This window comes from Styela clava, chromosome 1 (assembly GCF_964204865.1).
Source record: "Styela clava chromosome 1, kaStyClav1.hap1.2, whole genome shotgun sequence".
In the NCBI taxonomy this organism is placed as follows: domain Eukaryota; kingdom Metazoa; phylum Chordata; class Ascidiacea; order Stolidobranchia; family Styelidae; genus Styela; species Styela clava.
The window spans coordinates 3,408,332-3,430,957 of record NC_135250.1 but is presented as its reverse complement, the minus strand read 5'-3'; the positions used below and the strand labels follow the sequence as shown (position 1 = coordinate 3,430,957).

At 34.8% G+C, this 22,626-nt stretch overlaps 1 protein-coding gene across 1 annotated transcript; it reads right to left on the bottom strand.

The window, feature by feature from the left end:
* Nucleotides 1-2,324: 2,324 nt before the first annotated feature.
* LOC120344439 (uncharacterized) lies at nucleotides 2,325-21,687 on the bottom strand. The gene is made up of 12 exons (XM_039413671.2): nucleotides 21,527-21,687; nucleotides 19,840-19,888; nucleotides 19,513-19,606; nucleotides 14,922-14,999; nucleotides 14,273-14,349; nucleotides 13,509-13,772; nucleotides 12,072-12,215; nucleotides 11,560-11,660; nucleotides 10,712-10,927; nucleotides 8,149-9,691; nucleotides 7,256-7,415; nucleotides 2,325-6,866 (listed from the first exon to the last, which is right to left on the bottom strand). The coding sequence occupies exons 1-12, from the start codon at nucleotides 21,601-21,603 to the stop codon at nucleotides 6,829-6,831; spliced, it is 2,841 nt and encodes a 946-aa protein (XP_039269605.2). The 5' UTR covers nucleotides 21,604-21,687; the 3' UTR covers nucleotides 2,325-6,828.
* Between the last annotated feature and the right edge of the window lie 939 nt (nucleotides 21,688-22,626).

Genomic DNA, 22,626 nt, shown 5'->3' with positions numbered 1-22,626 from the left:
TCTCTTGAAGTGCTGCCAAAGAACAACAAGCAACTATCAACTGCCAAATTGGTAAATTATTGGGCCCTACCCCCAAAGTGAGGTCTCAGTTTTTGAGGCGAATAGTTATTGAAATATATCAGATAATTAAAATAAAGTTAAAAAATTGTCACGGAGTGACGCGTCACGGAGTGACAACACAAGGCAAATTCCCATCAGCTCTGTTTAGCCCAGTGTTGCCAATAATATACAGTGCAATATTTATATTAAGCACAGATATCAGAGGTAAAACTTAACACATACTTTGGTTGAACAAATAAATTTTAAGGTAACATAAATAGCATGAGAGTTTATGTTACAAAACTGAAGAAAAATAGGCAGAAAATCATCAATTATTCCGCTGAAGAAAAAATAATTATTTTGAGCCGTAAATGTACCTTCTCATGCGTTTTTAAAAACTTCAAGAAATGTCCTACACTTTCTGCAGTTCAATATTTCAATTTGGCAAGATATAAAATTTTTACCAAATTTTCAACTAATTTATGGAATTGTTGCATAGGTGGTTCTTTCTACGTCTACCACATGTCTTGAATGAAACATGTGGAAAGAGTTTTATAGTCTTAGTACATTCAATCATTCGAGGATATATATTTCTCATTTCAGTCTTATATCTGAGTTGCTAGTGTTTAAAATGACGGCGGCTATTCTTCATTTTCATCATTTTCATTTCAATGGCCTCATGGCTGAATATGATTTGAATCCGTGGTGGGAAGTATGGCGTACGTTTTTCGCGAGATTGAGTGTCGCATCTTCACTATTCATGATGTACTTGATCACACAATCAAACATACCTCACTGTTTGCCAGTGAATTCCAATAGCAGCGAGGCTAGCTTTTCTGCATCGGATTTCGTCAACACATATTGCACTCATGAAGTCAAATGGATTGCCGTTTATGGCATCCTTCCATTCTGCGCTGTTATTATAATGTTCATGACAGCTAATTACTGGAATGCAATACCAGGAGTGAAGCGTGCTTTCATCACTTACAAACAAATTGAAGATGAGTTGATAAAACTCATGGAATTAAAGTGGGGAAGTCGTATCAAAACCTTGGAAGAATTGAAAAAAGAGGTAAAGAAAGAGTGGAAGAAGGACGAGTCATTCTCTGATCTTAACGAAAACGAAACGCGTTTACGAAATGTTTGTTTGAGCATATGGAAGTATCATCGCGCGCGCAGGTCGTACTGCTGTTGTCCATCATGTAATATCAGGAAGTGGTACATCTTTCGTTGTTGTTTGATGTTGCTATCCATTGGCTTAAGTTTAGGTGGAAGTGTATTTGGCTCTTGGTTTATGTTTAGTGATAATCACCATTTCAACTGCAACATCGATGAGAAAGATTTTAGAGAAGTATCTCAAAATCTTGACAATCACCAGTACTACTTTTGTTCCTATACACTTGCAAAGGGGCTCAGGCCCTTTTTTGTATTTTTCTCTGGCTCACTTTTTTTTGAATGGTGCTTTGTTACCATAGCTCTTTTCAAATTGTGCAATTGTACATGTTTTAAACGATGCTGTTCTGGATGTTGTGAAAATTGTATTTCTGAAATAAAAATTTATGATCCTTTTATTACGTTCATGAACTTCCTATATCGCAGTTCCCGTCCTGATAGTTCCAATGGCTTTCCTGATTTTCTTGAGCATATTGTATCAAAAAAGAAATCTACCAATGAAGGCGAATCCGAACAACGCCCCGAACCCGGAAATCATTGTTGGAAACTTAAAGACTGCTTTTGCTGCTGCAGCAATAGAAGCCTTGACGGGGAATCGACTCCCTTAACTTCTGTACGTGTTTCTACTTATAATTAAGTACTTATAATTTTACCATTCGATTTTGGCATATATATATATAAGCAATCGTTTTTTATTTTTTGCGTTAACAGTAACATATTTTCGAAATATTATTTCAAGAAATCAATTTACAGGGTGTGCAAAAAGTTTCGCCCGATTTTTATGGTGATAACAATTGTAAGTTTAAATACATTTTATTGTATGAAAAATGAGAACTACAACATTCAACATCTATAACATCCAATGCAATATAAACCTCCTTACAATTGAAAAAAAAATATCATTTGATTATAAAGACTTTAAAGATCGGGTGAAAGTTTTTGGACACGCTGTATATTCCAGTAGAGATCTATCCCAAACATCAAACTAAAAGAGTTGATTTGCGATATATATATATTGTGCAATCGTAATGATTATTACTTAGGCTTTATCAATGATACACTGCTATGAATTGATTCTTACATATTTTTGAGTATTAAATATTTTTATCAAACATTTTTGATTTATTTAGTAATGATGTGGTCTCCGAATCTGCAATAAATGATCTCTGAAACACATATTTTGTAACTGTAATTCTTTATTGTAATTAATAATTCTGTGGCCCTCAAAATCGCTCTGTGGCCAAGCAGTAGACCATGGCCCACTGGTTAAGAACTAAGGACCTAGGTTGATTAATCATGTAACACGGGGGTCGGCAACCTACGGCGCAGAAAAATTTTGAAATGGAATTTTTTAAGATGCAATGAGCGAATAAATCTATATTCTATTAGAGATGTATTACTGCTTGAATTTTATTATAAGATAAGAAGTATCATCCGTTCGGTTTTTAACTTTATAGAGACATGTGCGGCCCGCCAATGATTGCAACCCTTAATTTGGGCCCGCGAGCGATAAAAGGTTGTCGACCCCTGAATTGTAACACAAACGATATTCGACTATCACGTGTCTTTAAAAATTGAGCTTCTGAGTTAGAATTATCCGTTACTACTTTAAATGTAATAAATAGCAATAAGGTGGATCTGAATGTTTGCAGTTCTCCTCGAGCAAAGGCAGTAACTCGGGGTGGGGCGTTCAATTGGATTCGTATATTCAAACTCACCATATTTATTCTGATTTTATTTATTCCGACAACAAAAAGTATTCAAAAAGGCTATTTGGACGTGGTTTTCGCAAGCTAGCTGTTAGGGCGGGCATTATAACGTCATAGCCATAGATAATGAATTGGGCGTATAAGATTGCACGTATAAGATTAAACTATATTAAAAACTCGTTTGTGGGCCACACACCCTTCAAAATTGGCACTTCTCCACGCGCTGCACAATTTTTTCTTGCAGACTGCATTTGGCCCGTGGGCCGTAGGTTGCACACCCCTGTTTTAGAAAAACAATCACAATAAGTGACTGTCATTTAAAAAACATTTATTATTTAATCAGAAAAATCTACTTCGAACAACTCAATATTTCATATTTCAGGCATAATTTATCATTCCAATGTTTTAACAATATGTGAGTCTATATCTGACCGTGAAAAACTATGGTCGGCGGACCAAATCCGGCACGTTGAGGAATTCAATCTGGCCCGCCTGATGCTGACACAACCAAATTAAAATCCAATATGGATGTTTTAGCAAAAAGATAGTTCAAGGAATTTGTTGAAATTGTGATTAAATTTAGTTTGGTACTGTTATTAGTGATGATTATTGGCTCAGCAGCTAACCAACAAACTCTACGAGGGAATATATCAAACAGCTTTCAACAACACCCCCCCCCTCCCAAAAAAAAAAAAAAACGCTTGTGGAGTTGTCTTCCCTTGAACAGACTTCAAAAATTTAGAAAGGCTGAACTGTGTAAAGTGATGGCCAATGGACACAGCTAAGTTGGTAACTCTGTCGCTTAATCATATGCAATGATGGCATGTTGGGGGCGAACCATTGGAAGACATAAAGTGAAATATTGGATCCGGCAGGTAATACAATTCACATAACATAGGTAGAAACATAATAAATCAGAAATGTACAAAATATCATATCAGAAGCGGTTCCCAACTGATGGCCCGTGGCCCCAAAACAGGGCCACAACACTAGGCGCAAAACTGATTTTACTCTTCCCATAACAAGAAAACTCCCCATTTTTCGCTTTGTTTCATTGCTTGATAAAGTTATTTTAAAGTGTGCTTCCACATTGTAGAGCACGAATTGTTTGAAAATAATGGGGTTTGGAACCTACTAATCAAAATAACACTATAAATACCGCTAGAATGACAAACGGGGTCCATGAGTGCTAAAAGCCTCTGGAAGAAAGCCACGAGCCCTGAATAGTTGGGAACCACTGTTATAAAGTTTAAGTTTTAAAAAGATAAAAAATATATGCAATATATAAAATTACCAATTAGTGCAATTATTCATAAAATTGATGAAATTATTAATAAAAACGAGACATCTTTTATCTGCCAATGCGATAGGATGTACTGTAATGTAAAGCCGCAAGACAAGCATTCTAACATGATTTTTTCATCCTTATGTTGACTATGTTATAATGAAGTGGTTAAAATAGTTGGATAAAAATTATGAATTATTGTATCCAAATAAGATCATTCGAAAAAATAGAGCATATATAAAAGTTTAATTTCAATGTGTGAATTTTACACCTTTACCATGGTATATATTGGTATGACTATGGATTTTAGAATAATGTTGACAACGGCATATCACAAATTCTATTTTTTTGTTGGAGAGGGGTATACTAAAAATGATATGATACAAACAATTTCTTTTGGCATACTGAAATATGACACTCAATATACCAATCAAATCAGGAACAGAAATGTCTGGGAAACTAGCAAACCCTAATCATATATAATTGGATTCTCATATTGTTCTCTAAAATTGAGGCACAAAAAATATTTGTAAAAAAATAAGGCTTGTTTCAAAATTGCTGGGTAACTTTGCCATTTAATCATAGGCAATGATGATTTGTTGGAGCCAACGGTAATACAATTCATATAACATAAGTGAAAACATGATAAAATAGAAATGTACAAAATATTATATCTTATTAGTAGCTGTTCTTAACTGTGGGTCGAAATAGCTATCGAAAATGAACCCAAAACAACTGTAATGGTGTATTTTACCTGAAGACGGGTAATAATAAAATCTTCAATGGTAATGTCAAATCCCACTCATCAAAAATGTGTCAAAATTAATTTTGAAGAATGTGTTATCTCAAGTTTCCCGTCTTACTTGTTAATCAAAATAAACTTGTTAATTAAATGCTCAATCTGAATGAATTTCTAGAATCCTACTTCTGTAACATAACTACAATTCAAAGCATAGAAAATATAAAGATTCAAATTACATATAGGTACTAATAACTTGAAATATATAAAATAAATGAAACATAAGAAATATAGATAAGACTAACATTTGATATATTAATGTTCTTACCCTCTATAGAATCGTTTTATGAATCAAGTTGGGTAATATTACCAAAATGATATCATGAATATAATATAGTGCAACAAGAAAACTGTAGAAAAAATGTATTTCTATTTAAATGTTCTTCTCACCGTCGTTGGGTGGTTCACGTAACCGCTGGTCGGTTACGGCTTCCTCCACCACCAAGTCTATGCTTCCGAAAACAAACAATATAGCTGATCCCATACCCGACTTGGAATGGTAACCGGACGAGAGGTCGTGGTTCGCCATATGGATAAGCCGTCTTATCGGCTTTCCCCTCCCCCGGGATAAATATGTAAATCCTATCCTTATCTTATTGAACAAGCACTGATTGAAATTGGAATCATACAACTGCACGCGGATGCACATTGCACCATGTAAACTACGAGTTTCTTAAATTAAAATTGGGATATTTTGAATACTGTCGTTTACAGCAGAAATGTTGTACAGGGTGTCCATAAAGTCTTAAAAAAAACTTTTATAATTGCAAAGGGAACTTATCGATACCTTATATTGTTTTTGTCCTCACAAATGTACTAAATGAAGTGAAAATACTTGAACAATTACTGATCAAAAAAACAACAAACTTGGTTAAGCTACATTAAAACTGACTAATAACAAAATTGAAATTGTAGAGGAACTTTATGGACACCCTGTATACTGTTGTTGACACTTGTTTGAAGCAGTGATAAAATTTTTCAAAAAGCTGAAAAACCACAAAGACTTAAAAGGCTCAGTCCACGGAAATGTAAAATTGTTATGGTTTTAACATACTCAATATGTATATGTGACTCATTTGAATGTGCGTCAAGTAATTTATCAAACATTATTATTTATAGTTCGAAGTAGGCCATATGAGGAATTTAATTTTTATTGAAATCAGACTTCTCATTAAAAAGCAAAGTGTTACCTCTAATATATAACTATGTTACAGTACGAAAAAAAATAAAAGCAACTCTGAACTCTGGCATATAGGCAAACCAAGTCCTAGAAGTTAATCATTTAAAGCTACTAGTTTTCTTAAATAGCATAATCACTGAAACTACTCAATTCTGGAAAATTGAACATAATCAAAATTTCAAACAAGGCATATGAGTAAATAATAAATTTCAATAATAAACAAGGCACATTGTAAAGTCTGTAGGTAAATAGATACATGTTTATAAATAGTTCTTTACAGAATCAGATAACTAGTATGACATTCCATTAATAATGAGTAGAGTTTTTATCAGGCTAAAGACCATGGGTTGAATGTGGGTCTCAGCCTCTGCCTATCATACAATTGATTAAGAAGCTTGCTTCAAGATGGGTGTGAGTTCTTGGACAATAAAAACTAGCAAAATTTGGGTCAAAATATTGATTCTCATAGGGTGTAGTCCTCGTACGAAAAATAAAAAGCATTTTAACATTTTCTTATCGTATTGGTACTGAAAATTTGAAATTGATTGGCCATTAGTTGTGGGATTTCTCACAACATTTTGCAAAATGAGTCTTTGTTTGAGAGAATAGGAAACCGAAATGCTCTGCGTCATATTCAGTAATCTTAGGGAATCCATGGTGGATGAACTGGAACTCTCTTTCCTGCAAATGTATGAAAGGACATCAGTGAATTATCACAAAATATAATGAGTACAAATATAGCAGAGGGTTGAGATTTTTCATATTTATATCAGGGGTGAGAGGAAAGTTGACAAGTTTGCTTGATCATGAGCTGACCCTACAACTCATCATTTCTGTACCAGACCAGAAGCTCAAAACCCTCCGACACCATGAAATTTATCAGTTTTCCTCTACTTTGTTTTCCTATTTATACAAACAGAGAGGGGAAAAAAGCGGAAGGTCATTTGGTAAACCAGATGCTACAAGAGGCCATAGTTTTTAGTCCAATACACATTTTGATACCCTTGCTTTTTCTGGTATCAATATAAAAAATTCTAACAAATAAAATTTGAAAAAAATGGTCTACTTACTTGGAGAGAATTTCTTTATTTTGTTTGAAGTTGGTGAAATTTTGGTTGCGCTCCTTGGAGTTGACTGATGTCCTTTCTTTTGGATCTTGACAACTTCTGAGTATGATTTTTTGTGCTTAGTCTGCGGTGGTTGATTCACTTCTTCTAATGCAGGTTGACTCTATATAAACAAAGATAATATGGTTAACATTTTAAATCTTATTAAGAGCTCCTGAAGTATGTGCACCATGATGACGCTCAACCTGAACATAGTATGTATACCAGGTTAGGGTTTAGCTGGTGCGCCATCTTGGTGCACATACTTCGGGAGCGGCTCTTATTAGGTATTGGTAGTCTTCCTGAAACGTTTTTCAGATGTGAAATCAAGTTGACAAGTGAGTAAAATCAAAGTCTACCCTCCATTTTATGTATCTGAAACAAAATAATTGGCTTACAATTCTCATACCAGACAGGGATTGGTAACTAGATAAAAGGGTTGTGGTATGCCATAGGAAAAAGGAAGGTTTGATTTTAGTGCAGATAACCGAGGCTAACATGAATTGAATAAGTATAGGCTATGCCTCAGGTGAACATTACAATTCCAGAACATGTTAGTCTGCGTGGTATCAGTGGCTGATGGCCTAGAGCAGACATGAGCAAACTACGGCCCGCGGGCCAAATCCGTCCCATTGGGTAGTTCAATCTGGCTCGCCAGATGCTGCCACAACCAAACTAAAACCACGAGACTCATTGTTTTCCACTTTTGCTTTTGTAACAGTGTAAATATTCTTCAAAAAATTTAACTTTTCAGGTCACACTTACATGGCCTGCCAGTCTAGGTAGCAAAATTTATGGCCCTCGGTCCAAAAACCAAGCCCACCCCTGGTCTAGAGCCTTGTTTTTTTCATACTAACCTTTTTGAGTGTGATATTCGTTGATTTTGGAGGATCTGATATCGACTGATGTCGTGGCATGACTGGAATCACATCTTTTAGTTCCTCTATCTCACTGAGTTGTTTGTCAATGGGAGAAAAGATTGGTTCAGCATTGACAGATGTGTTCCTTGTACTAATGCCTGAACAGAATCCACTCGATATTGCGGAAGGTCTTCCAGGTATGTGGTCAGAGGTTCTAGACTCAGCTTGGTTGCTTATACTGGCCCATGCTTGGTTTCCGAGTGCTTCTTCGGGGGCTGAAGTTTCGCCCAAATATTCGAACAATTCGTCACAGTCTTCACCATTGCCATTGACGGGATTCAGCATATGCTGATCATCCTCTTCAAGCATAGCCAAACTCACTTCTTGTCTATTTTCCTTCTTTTCTGAATCTTTTTCTGTCGAATTTATGCTAACCTGACTCCATAAATTCTTCAACAACAAGGGGTAACTTGAAAAAGCAGATTTGAATGCTGATCTCTGAATGGTCTGGGTGTAAGTAGGATGGGACTGTTCTGTAGTTAGGTTAATATCGTTCTCTGATGTCGAAATTGATCGCTGTTTTTTGAGTGGCTTTTTCTTCTGTTGGGTTTGTTCTAAGTGGTGTAGAGAACTGGAACGTTTGTGGGGTTGAATATTCGTATCTGTGATTGATTGTAGTGGAATCCCAACATTTGATTTTGTCACTGCATTGGATGTAGCTTGAATTTGGGAAGGTGAGATCATTGTTGGATTTGTCACAAATCGATGATTTCCATGAGATGGAATATCTGGCCTTGGTGAGATTGTCGCATATGGTTGCCCAGCATTAGTAGAGTTTGCTTCTTCTGTGAGTGATAAAACATCTTGACTATGTGGTCTTTCTATTTCATATGGGTACATGGGATAACTGTTTTGGCCTTCTTGGATAGAAGTGACCATTGTTTCATTACCAACTGTTGTCTTAGCATGGCTATTGTGAGTATGTGAATCTGGTGGATGGTTTTGTGTCATCCATGTTCCCATTGGCTTTGTCTCATTAACCTCTGCCCGAGTGAACACTCTTTCTGGCCTATTTGGTGTAGGATTAACATCAATGCTTTGAAGAGGGTGAAACAATGGTTGTTGCGCTACAAAAAGAATTTCTTGTTGTTGAGGATCAAGATGTTGCAAAGGTTGACGAAGGTTCATTATTGGCTGTGTGGGTGAAACTGCACTCAGGGAATTACTTTCATGGGATGCTCGCTCTAATGTATTAATGTTCTGAATTCCAATCCCACTGTTTACTGTTATGTTAACGTTTCGGGGCTCTCTCCTCACAGGATTGGTCTCATAGTGAACACGAGACGTTTTGAAAAGTGAGATTTCTGCAAGGTCAGCATTTATTGCAATACTCGAATCTGTGATTGGGTTCTGATTCTCCGAATATAGAGTGAATATGCAAGCTTGAGAAATAACTTCAGCATCCATTTGTACAATATCGAATGCGGGGGATGTTTCAAGTCCTCTGCTATCAAGCTTAACCATCAAATTGTATCCATTTCTGTAAAATAGTAATAAAATAAGGTGTCATTAGGTTATCAATTTAATCAGCCACAGATGAATAGATTCGGATTGGAAAAGCACATGTGAAAGAAAAGAGAAAGGTTAAGAAGAAGACTAGGCCTAGGCAAACCATGATCTGTTAGTTGGTTGCCAGTCAAGCAAAAGTGCTTTTATATGAACAAATAGCTGGCTACCAAATACTATACCCGTCATTGACAGGTAACTAGACGAAAGCCCACGGTACGCTTCATGGTCAAGAAGTCTTATAAACTTCCTCTTTCCCAAGATAAATATAAAAAATCCTAGATATTGAGGTCAAAAGAATTTGTATGAAGGAATGAAATTTTCCCGCACAAGAGTATCTCTTGGGTCGTGATGAATCACCACATTCACTTGTCTTAAATCACAAAATTTAGTCACCATTTTGAAATTTGTGAAGTTTGCTTACAATGAATCTTACCATATACGAATGCAAGTTGTCGCAATTGCTTTTTGAACTTATATTTTATAATATACAGTTAGTGCATGATTCGGCATGATAAAATAATAATGGGGCATAATAAAATAATAATGGGGTATCTTGTAAAATGAATGATGTAATTATTTGAATCAAGGAATTATTTATAATTCACATGATGCCACACTATGTAGTGCCAACTTATTTGTCTCAGTGCACAGATTTGCTTAGCGATTGGTGAATCCTGCCAGGATAATATTTGCTTGTCATCTGATTACCTGTTTTGATGCTGATAAGATGTTTTCTAAATTCGAATCATTTTACATAACAGCTGGTTATTTAAGGCAGGGGTGTGCAACCTGCGGCCCACCGGCCAAATGCCACCCACAGGAAAAAAATGTGCGCCGGTGGAGAAGTGCCAATTTTGAATGATATGTGGCCCATGAAACGAGTTGACGTGTGAGTAATGAGGTTGTGCGCAGCCAACAACGCATGTCATAAGATCAATAACCTAAAGTTTTGTTTCTTGCAGTAATATTACAATACAAGAGTTCAGCTTACTTTAAATTAAAATACTGGCTTGGGTGAATCCTTCTATACCCATCTTGCTCCATTTCCAGTCTGATTTGCTCGTTGGTGTTTGGTGTATCAGTGAACACTCTGAAGTAAATCTTTTTCTTCCAGTTTGGTAAATTGAGGGAGTCTTGGACGCTGAGTGAATAACTCAGCCGTGTAGACATTATCTGTCTTTGGCATGAGTTGCAAACTGCACGGATCCTAGAAACAAAATTTTATGAATGGGATGAAATCAAAATTTGCTATAAAAATGTAAATCACAAACTCTCATACATTCAACAAAATTTCAGAATTGCATTATAAAGCATATATCTTGTTCATAAATGCTTATGCCAAATTTGAAGAAGCCCTGTTAAAGAACTATGATAACATTCTTAGTTTTTACAAGTAAGTCAACAATTCAAAATATTTTGTGAATATCATTTATTATTTACTGGGTTGTATCATTATTTCCTATACTTAATTGTCTTCTTAAGCTAGAGATTTTGCGTTTCACTCAGTGATCCTGTGTTTACAGACATAATTGAGGCATACGAGACTATCTGAAACCATAATAGGACCCGTGTTAAATCGCTTTGAAAATCACAAATTGTATCAGCCTTAACCAAAAAAAATATTGGTCCCTTCAAAAAAATAGTAACAAGAACTGCTTGTTCAAAGCACGGACAAAACAATTGTAGACAGAGAAAATTTCTCCTACTCAAAAGTTTTGTTCATTAAAACACGGGTATGAGTAACAAACTTCCCACAAGATGCATATTAACTTGAATACCGAGTCTTCTGTTTCTCACAAACAAAACTAATTCAATAACTGCTCAAAATCAATTTCTTACCCACAAAACTGATTGCACAAAAACTTGATCATTCCTTTATGGAATTTCACATCTCGAATTTTCAACCAGTTCTGTGGAATACAATGCTCTGTTCTTTCGATCTGAAACCATAATTGCAACTAAGCTTCAGAAAGAACAAATATAAGTTGGTTCAAAATAAACTTGCAAATTCTTTTACTAGAACTGCCAAAGCCTATATTTATGTATATATACTGTTTAAAAGACCTTGAGCACACTAAAGGGGCTTCGAAACTGAAATTAAGATGAAGACTGAGTTTTTTATAACAATAAGCAGGGTGTCGAGGGTCTCGTAACAGATCCCTTGGACTGAGATAGGAACCTAGTATGGGTGTAAAGGTCAAAGTTGATATTTTCACTGGTTTCAAATCAAGAGTCTGAATTTTAACCCTCTCCGGGCCAGTTTTCAGGATTCTAAACTCAGAACTCTAAGAAGTTGAAATCGGAGAGGATGGCATGTGTTTCTATTAATAAATTAAAAATAATTTCGGTACCTCCACAGCTACTGGGTCCTTCTTGTTGGTGGCACTGTATGGGGTACGTAGCTGAACATCAACTGGTCTCTGGAACTTCATCTCATCAGCTGATGTGAAATAAACTTCTGGTGTCATGAAGAATTTTCCATTCTCTGTAAAATTCTATAAACAAAATACATTTTTGTGAACATGGTGCATTATTTGGACCGGAATAATGGAAGCCATTAGACTTACAAAGACGGCTAACGGTGGAAAATCATGACAGAGCGGTAATTATGTGAATAACAAGGCAATGATGTGAAATCCCATCCCAAGTTCTATGCCTTCCAAACACAGAGTGTAATGAATTAGTTAGGACAGGGTGGTCCAAACCCAGGCCCGCGGGCCACGTGTGGCCCGCCACTTCATTATCTGTGGCCCGCATCACATTCAGAGAGTAATCAAAAAATCGCATTTCGTGTTGTTTCTTCATAAAATTAATCAAAAAAAGCTTTTGACGTATTGGCATCACTATTGTCACTGAATTAAATAGTGTTATGGATAGCTGGGGAAACTAGCGAAGTTGAATGATGTGCTTGATGGTCTAAATTGTTATCTGGCTTTTTAACATTTTGGTCAGGAAGATAATATGCAAACAATATAGGCATCATAGAAAACTAAAAATCGAATGCAGAATCTATTAGCCTAGAATGGCTATGCCTGATAACTATGTGTTTGCACAATAAAGGTGTTTGTTTTGTATTGCACTGTTTACCTATTCTTGGCACTATTGTGGCCCGCGAACAATGCAAAAATAATTTTGTGGCCCGCAGAGCCGGCAACCACCCTGAGTTAAGCAATGCCGAACCAGAAAAATACCAGTTATTCTGAATAATAGTTGGAAAGAAGGGTTTACATATTTATCCCGGGGGAGAGGAAAGCCGATAAAAAGCTTAATCCTATGGAGAACCGCGGCCTCTCGTCCGGTTACCGGTCCAGGTCGGGTATGGGATTAGTTAGCCAGTTATTTGTTTTCAGAAACATGGACTTGATGGTGGAGGAAGCCGTAACCGACCAGCGGTTACGTGAACCCCCCTACGGCGGCGAGGAGTCCAGCAATCCTCTCGCACATGATTATCCCCGCATGGGATTCGAACCTGCGAACACACGAAGGGTAATCAGAGATGCGGTGGCGAGCGTGGCGATTGATTTGCCTACAACCTAATGTATATAAAATTGTATTTGAATATTCAGAAAGTGACTCATATGCCTGTGCAGATGACCAGTCAAAATCATAAAACATCTTTATAGGTCACAAATAGTTTTATCACTAATACCAAAATATCTACCACCCCTCCCTCCATCTAAATAAAAAAGCTAGGGATCATACTGGTTTCTGGGACCTTGATTGGTGCAAAATGAATGATCAGGAAGAATAAAAAAAAGTATTACCGGTAACTGAACCAATAGGCTTACCATCCATCTATATTTTGGCTCCACTGTGATCAAAATCGCTCTTGAAACTGCCTGATACGGAAAGAATAAGCGACAGAATGGGGATTCAACAACACCGCCATACTGGTCCAATGTGAAAGTAAAAGATTCTGTCGCTTTCTCCGTTGCAAAAATTTTGCGATTCTGGGCATCTTGGTCAAGTTTGTGAAGGTTGTTGGGTGGATGAACAGCAATTGATAATGGTGGTTCTTCCACAGCAGTGTTGCCAGATATTGGTAAAGATACCTGTGAAAAATATATAGATGGCATAATAAATTTAAGCATACTGGCATCTGGTCCAAATCGAGGTATGTGTACCAGGTTAGGGTTAGGCCATAATTTTATTCCAATTTTTCTTATTTTAGCTCTATTATGAGTTCGGGGACTAGCCAAGTGACTCCCGTAGTATTTGTACTTGAACTTATGGTCTAACCCTAACTTCATACACATACTACATTCCGGTGTCCAGCATCTTGGTTCACATACTACAAGAGTACCTTTCAATGGAATAACTTGAGGGAACTTTTTAAAGTCTTATGAAGAGTATGGAAATCATAGTACTTTCTATTAGGGCTCACAGGATTCATAAAATGTTTATATACTTTAAATTAAAAAAAATTCTTGTAAAAAATGCAATCTTGGCCCAGAGAAAAGACCTGAAATCTTCTCTTCTTCGAAAAACCCTCACAGCACCATATCGATCTCTGATAACCAGTATGGGAAAACAAACTTTTTTTAGCACAAACCTTCGCTGCTTTCTCTTCTTTGTTATTGCTCTCTAATCTTGTTGCACCTTTTGTGACATTGAGTTTGTTGTCAGCAACTGTGAATAAATAAATACTCTTCATTTGGGTAGGCAGAGTACTCAATGAAAATGCAACAAATAACGCTTACCGGTAAATAAATTCTGGCAGGGCAAGAAACACTGGCCACAGCCAGGAAAAAGCTTGGGATCAAATGACTTACATAAGTACATTATTACTTGTGAATCATATATCCCCAAGCATGGAGGTAGAGGCTATGGAGTCGAACAAAAGTTTTTTTCAAAAGCCATTCAAAGAACCTCAAAAACTATGGTGGGAATTTTTCCACTCTTACTCCCAAATTTAGAAAGTAGGATAATAGATGACTCTGGCTTTAATTCTAATATGAGCCATACAATGTTGAACTATGACTGACTACAAAGACTATGGAAGCAGCTCTAAAGAATTCAGTCAACTCTAAATAAATGAAATGGCACTAGAAATAAAATTTCGACCCATCAATATTTCACACTAAAAAAGAGTGATATTATCATATAATTGAGTAACGTTTTAATAACTACTGTTCCTTTCTCTGCTCTGTGCTATGGATCTCTGTAAACACCGACCACAAGATTCGAGTCATTTTACTCACCATGAAATAAAGATGCTTTCAAGTCAGTAACAGCTGATGATTGGCTATGTGGAGTTACATCTTGTTTTGTTGCTTTTTCTGCATTAAAACAATTTATATTAAATATTGTCAGAGTTGGGGTTTTTTGATTTGTTACTCGAATCAAAAAGTTTCAATATTAAATTCTTGAGAACATGGAAATGACAGGAGTTGTGAGGGACAGATTACTACGCCATCGGGTCCACAACACACCTTATGGATTGTGTGAATCTTGGTTTTGTTCACCAACCGAATTGGGTACTCCCGAAGTATGCGCACCAAGATGGCGCACAACCTGAACCCTAACCCGCTATACATACTATGTTCAGGATGTGCACCATCTTGGTGCACATACTTCTGGAGCTCCCTTAATTGTAATCAAATTCTGGTGATATATTTTAAGCACAATAAATTAATTAGTTAATGAGTATGAGTCGACAGCAATCAATAAAGTAAAGTTACCAGAATTCACTATCAAGTAAACAACTCACTCAGAGGTGAATTTGCAAACTACCATGTATATAGGATGTCCATAACGCCCCCTTACAATTTTAATTTTGTTATGAAGTCAGTTCTCAGTTTATCTTTGTTGTTTTTTGATCAATAATTGTTCAAGTATTTCACCCTAATTTAATACATCTGTGAGGGCCAAAACAATATATGGTATCAATAAATACTTTCTCAATAAAATTTTAAGACTGTATGGACACCTTATTATGGCAGAAAAATAAACTATTATGTGTTATTTACTTTTTTTTTAAGTGGTTATTATTTTATATTTAGAAATCATGTTATGTACTATTTTTGACATACAAAAATGTCTCCACAAAAGAGTAAATCTTGATATAGAAAACTATTATTCTCAGTTGATTGAGAAAATATTCTTTCATATATTCTTTACCTACAAGTGAGAGCTTGCCCTTATTTGGAAATGACTTTCAGTCACAGTTCAAAATTTTCTAAGATTTGATACAACATGCGTCAGTATACAAGGTTTCACAATTCTAAAAATATTGATTTCGGTCTAGTTGGAAAATTTCCAGTGCACCACTTTTCTGAGAAGGGAAACTGAGAATATAGTTTCACCACAAACCAATTACCAAGAAAATAAAATACATGAACATAATTAAGACCAAGGTGATAAATAGAAAAAAAATGGTACTCCCATAGTATGTGTTAGGGTCAGGCCATAATTTTATTCCGATTTTCGTTAATTTAGTTCTATTACGAGTTCGGCGACTGTCTGTGTTAGCTCAGTGAATATACCCCCTGCCCATAGGTTTTAGTCCCATTACACAACTTGATGTTAAGTAGGCGAACAAAATTATTTACCCCCACATTGGTACACATACTTCTGGAGCGCCAAAATTTTTTTATGTCAGTACAATGATAGGAAAATCTAATAAGATAGTGAAAAAAAAGGAATAATCAAGATCTATTGTCTAGTTGCCAGTCTAGATTGAGTATGAAATAGCCGACTGCTTATTATCCACAAATCAATTATTATATGACTGAGGATGCTCTAGTCTACCCCCTACCTACCGGTAACTAGATATTGTTGCGTATACACCCGCGACAGCAATCATATGACACAATATTATCATGAACAATATTTTTAGCTTAAACCCTAGTAATCCATGGTACAATGCTGAAGATGATGTCCTAGTTAATAACAGTCATAGAATTCTTGCTGAGATTAATATCAACTATTTGACGCAAAGAGCATATTCTACCAATTTCCTTAAAAAATTCACTTTTTTTTATTTGCATTTATCTTAACTTTGTATGTCATTTTAGAAATTACAACCCGCCCTGGGTATGAGAAAATAGTTTGTCATTAAATTGTTTTGTAAGGATTTCCTACCGTTACAGACAATTTCGTTCATATATATAAATGACTACTTTACTGATAGCAAAGGTGTCAAACCACTCCTAAAAATTTGAAACTGTATGATCACTGTATGATAAACATTTGTGCACATTTGCTTTAATTCACTGTATTTTTAAAAATTATAAATCGCGCTCCTGAAGTGTGTGTACCACTATGGAGGTAACTAACTATGTTCACCTACTTTACAACAAGTTGTGTAAAGGGACTGAGGCCTATGGGCAGGGGATATATTGTCTGTGGCAGACAGTCCCCAAACTCGTATTAGAACTGTAGTAAGGAAAATCGGAATAAAATTACGGTCTAACAATACCGAAAAATCAATTAACAAACAATGAGATTGCTAAAATATACGTATGGTCACGATTCAACTATAAATAAACTTTAATTCAAAATGAATCAAACTGACTTCCAGACTTGCCAACAAAACCAAAGATCATATTACGGTAATGGCATTTCATGCACTATTAATCAAGAACTAACAATGGTTGCTGTTAGCCAAATTTAATAACAAGAAATTTGAAACTTCCGCATAGAATTGTATGCCATAAATGCTATGTTCCTCAGGATAAGCTCGACTCTGGGGTATAATATAACAGAGTAGTATAAAAATTTAGGTCTGAATATCAATAAAATTTGCTACTATATTGCAACAAGATGGAGTTTTGTATGGGTGTATATGGGCTGCAAAATGGGACAACTTAAAATTCTAATTATTTTTAATATTGATTTATAGAATGTAAATTTACTATCTGATATATTTAAGCTAAGAGAAATAGAATAAATGATGTAAAAAATTCTTTATCCATTATGCAAAGAAAAAATTTATTATTAATTGGAGGATTAACTGACCTCAACAATTTAATAAAAAGTGTATTATTTCATACTACTGAATCAGTAAAATTAATAAATACTTCAGTTGCTAAATATGCTGCTGATTCGCATAATGATATGAAGCAGATTACGCACAACTGCATTGGCATTGACGCAATATAAATATAAATTGAATAATCATCAATGCCTTTTGCCAAGGACACATGACTGTTGATGATACAATAAACCGTACATAAATGCCAATTTGCATAGGTCAAAAATAACACAAAGCTGCAGCAAAAAAGCAGTTAAAATTTGAAATTAGGCAATGGTGGGATTCGAAATTTTAAGAGTACTCTTTTGTCTCAAACTTCTTAAAACAGATTCTCCACAAAAGGGCACGAACAGGTTCACTGACTATCACGTCATTACAAAAATGAGTTCGCAAGAACCCCCAAATTTCACCACTGAGAGTGGGTACTATTGTTCACTTATTTACAATACACAAAGTTAGAATAAAAAATTGCAATAAATATACTTGTTATCATATTATCCTATTATTATATAAATATAGTATTAAACGGTAATGTGGTCGAATTGATTGTAATACGATTGCGGCTTTAATTAATGATTGTATAGGAGGATACATTGTAAATCGATTTACGTTGTGTAATAACATGAAAAGTACACAAAGAGATGGAAAATTACAACACGTTCATTGCAATCGATCAATAAATTTCAATTACATTATAGAAGGAAATGTAAAATGGCTTTTGCTCAGCAACAATAATTAAACTAGAATATCGGTTAGAAGACTTATCGATCGAAGGTTAGGGGATCCCCCAAAACAGTGGTCTTACTCCATAGTGACACTGTGTGTCCCATCACTAATTAATTAATAACTCGCTAATTATAAGAAATAATCCATCCAAAATCAATAGGCTTCTGGTCCGACATATGATGAATGCACATGCAAAATTTGGAGCAGATTCAACCTCGCTTTCGTGAGATATCGCGTGCATCTAACACACAGACACACAGACAGACAAATATCTATCAACATACTTACCGAACTTAAGATTGATAAGTAATAAATCTTGATTGCCATATTCCTAATCATAATTCAAATATTTTTCTAAACTATAGCAACTCAAGAGCAATATAGACTACCGTAATTTTTTTATAGGATTTTGCTCTCATCAAAGCCACAATCACTCAACCAGAAAAGAACAAAATTGGAATCAGTGGGAAGGGGAACGCAACCACTGAAGTTACAGAAACTACTTAGAAATTATCTATAATTACAAACTTGAATGTATGGACACAAAGACATCTGACTATGTCATCCAAAAATTACATCACTACAATGTCACAGCGACGAAATAAGGCCTGTAAAAAGTATACGGATTGTCAACCAAAACGCGCAGACGATCACCCGAAATCAAGCAAGCTATTTGTCTCGTTTGCTCGTTGTAACGATTTTGATATGAGAGAGATTGCTGGTGTTAGCAAGTTCGTTATCGTCAACGGAGATGCCATTTAGGCAATCGTAGCTTTTCTTTGGCAAGCTCTATGATGTGATTGTGACATCGTAGTGACGTAATTTTTGTATGCCGTAGCAACGTGGGGGTTAAGAATAACATATGCAAAAATGTTTGTGCCACGCAAAGTAGAAGTACTTACGGCATTTAGTGAACATGCGCCCAATAATGGCATCATAGGCACAGGCAAGCAACGATTAATGTGAGACTTCAAGCAGTTCAATACCAACAAAGATCAGTGGTGGGGAATTCCACATAACAGAAATACTCTGAAACATTTTAGCATAAACAAACAATCCCAAATTTTTTTATTAAAAAAAGAAATCCTTACCTCTGTGTGAATCTCTACTTTTATTCTTCTTCTTATGAAAGTCAGATTTTTTCTTTTTCTTGGGTACATTGTTGTTAATGTTGATAATAGTTGCCTGAAATGATAATTCCAATTTCAAGTCATGGAAATAAAATTAATTTTGATTTATCCAAATCTTTGGTTGATAGATTAATAGATTTATTCGGCATGGCAGGTTGAAAACAAATATGCCAAGATCTCATGTCAATTTCAGTCACTCAAAATATGGGAATGCTTATACAAAACCCAAGTTCGAGTTAGAGGCCATATATCATTTGAACAACAATACTCTAAATTAATTTGACTTACTTCAACACTGTTTCTTTGCTTGATGTTTTGAACTACATTGCAGAGAATCCTAAGAAAAAGAAAAAAAGGTAAGGTACATGAAAAATCAAGAAAAACTTCAAAGTAGATCAACATATAACACATAGTACAACATATATGACAATAGATAATGATATAACAACAAAATAGAGGGAAAATAGGGCTTTCAAAGTCAAGAGATTATTTTATGAAGTTTGGTTTGAAGCATTTGAGATCCCAGGCCCTTATATGTACTCCAATTCCAAATAGTTTTAAAATAGACAAAATCTCAAAATGTCTAAAATTCATGGTCAGCATTTGTGAATAAAAATAGCACGACCCAATGCAGTGTACTGCTAATAAGAAGCATATTGCAATTAAAATTTTGCAGAATAAATTTTTGCATGTACAATAATGTTAAAAAACATTGGGAAAAAAATTAATAAAAATTTTAAAGGACAAAAATCTAGTATAATTTACATATAGCGGCATAATTTTATTACAAAAATATAAATAATGTGTATTTGCAATAAAAATTAGGTTTAAAACATATTTTCTTTCATTACACTTATTGAATCAAACTTATTTTATAACCAGGTACTTTTTGTAAAAATTCACAATCATTGCCTAAGGCCTGATTAAATCTTTATCAATAGGCCTAACAAAATTTGACATTTAAAAAAAGTGATAACAATGATGTTTGTTCTTTTTTAAGATTATTTTAAGCGATTTTGTTTGTCACTACTGCATTGAAGAGAGCTTACTTTATATGGTAGTAAATAATCCAAAATAAAGTCTCTCACCACACAAAAATGCTTTTTGTTATAAAATTCAATTCAGCAAAAAATTGCTTGTTCAAGTAAAAATTAGTCATATAAAAATGCCTTCTCGATTGTCAACTGATAATCTATAGATCAAATTAATATAAAACGACCACATTCAACATGGATCAATCCCGCCCGCATTTTACAGTCAAAATACTCAGTTCATATAATGAAAAGCGAACAACTCTGTAGTTGGTTGGACGTTTCTGTACCCAAACTGTTAACTGGGAGAGCAGTCATAATTTTTTATTTGATTCAATCATTCTGAATATGCTTTTATTCTTTAGAATAAATACGAAGAACAGGGACAGATCATGCGTAAAAGAGGTCCTAAGCACTTAAGACTTTGGCGCCCTATATGAAAAAAATAGTAATAGTAAAACTGGTGAATTTTTTGGATTAGTTCTCATTCCTACAAACATTTATTTATTTTAAAATGATATTTGTAAACAAATTCAACCGGGCCAATATTGAGGTTTGTGTCATCTGATCAAATTATTTCATTTAACACCGAGGCATCAACCTAAATTTGCTATAAAAAATTTTGTGGTATCGCTTTCTTTTGGTGTCCTAACAGCCTAAGGACATGCTTATTTTGCTTAATTGTGAATCCAGCCTTGATGAAGAATCAAAATTCAATGAGCGAGTATTTCAATTTTTTTAGAATGATCTCATATCAATCCTATGAAGACAATCCAGCAAATTTCACTGTTTCTATCTAGAAAAAATTATTTAAATATGTCATTTTCAATTTTTTCTTTTTCCATATTCTCACAATATCATGATAATGCTGTAAAAAATTCCACTATATTCCTACACAGAAAAAATGATTCATAAATATTTCATTCAATAATTGCAGTACTTACCATGGAGAAATAATAGGACATTTTAAAAACAGCACAACAGCGATGGCAAATATTCCTGCAGCAATTTCCACTAGCATGATGGCCTAAAATTATGCGATTGTGAAATTTTTGGTGTTACATAATCATTGCCCTATATATACTACCTATTCTGGAAAGTATTGTAAAAACAAAACATTATATAAGGTGAAAATTGAACCATTTATTCTTTGCTATTTCAAATACTTTAACATAAACAAGAGAATAGGAAAAGAAGAATAAGACATTCAAAATGAAGAGTAGTAATACCCTAACGGCCTAACCTAAAACGATGTTTAATTAAAACGCAAAAAGACTGATAAAATCGGGGCACACAAAAGATCGAAACACTATCAATTCATTTAAAAACTGTCAGTAGTACCGAAGGATGCAAATGATACTCACTAAACTATAAAACAAAAGGAACTTAACATATATCTATTACAAATATTTTGAAATTGGAATATAACTTTTTTATTTTTCACTTTTCAAATATTTGTCAATGAAACTTGAATAATATCAAACGCATTTTAAATCTATCTCTGCTTAAACCTTCTTACACTAAATACTGTACAATGGGTACACAGGTTATGCTTCTCAGTGGAACGGCGTGCACGTTGTCTCGCTATGTAGTGTGTAGTGATTGCTCAGCTATTAGATTAGACTAAATTGGGAAAAAATATAGAAGCTATTATATTAGACTGAATTGGGAAAAAATATAGAAAAAAATAAACATGGTTCTTATCTCGCATTTCCATCACATGGCATGTAATCTATTTTCAGTCACGAGGCGCGAAAAGAATGTTCCTCAATAGGATATAGTTTTAATTTCTCTGATATTATTAAACATAGACAATATGGGTAAAATATGAAAATAACTAAATATAATACCAATAATATAATATCTCATGTTAATCCCGCAAATATTTTATGAACCATGATTCGATCTCAAAATATAACTAGCTGGATGGGAACACACTTGAAATCGTGAAAGCTAAAATTTTCGGTGATTCCCCTGGTGTGTATGGAAGGGAAAGTGCTTCAAATTGTCTATTGTCAGTGGCGCAATAATCTGCTTTATTCAC

Excerpts from the sequence above, each read along its gene's own strand:
- LOC120344439 (XM_039413671.2), bottom strand. The coding sequence starts at position 21,603 with ATGCTAGTGGAAATTGCTGCAGGAATATTTGCCATCGCTGTTGTGCTG. Across the intron at positions 13,773-14,272 it reads AAGAAGAGAAAGCAGCGAAG|GTATCTTTACCAATATCTGG; the intron begins GTTTGTGCTAAA and ends TATTTTTCACAG. Across the intron at positions 12,216-13,508 it reads AGCCAAAATATAGATGGATG|AATTTTACAGAGAATGGAAA; the intron begins GTAAGCCTATTG and ends TTTTGTTTATAG.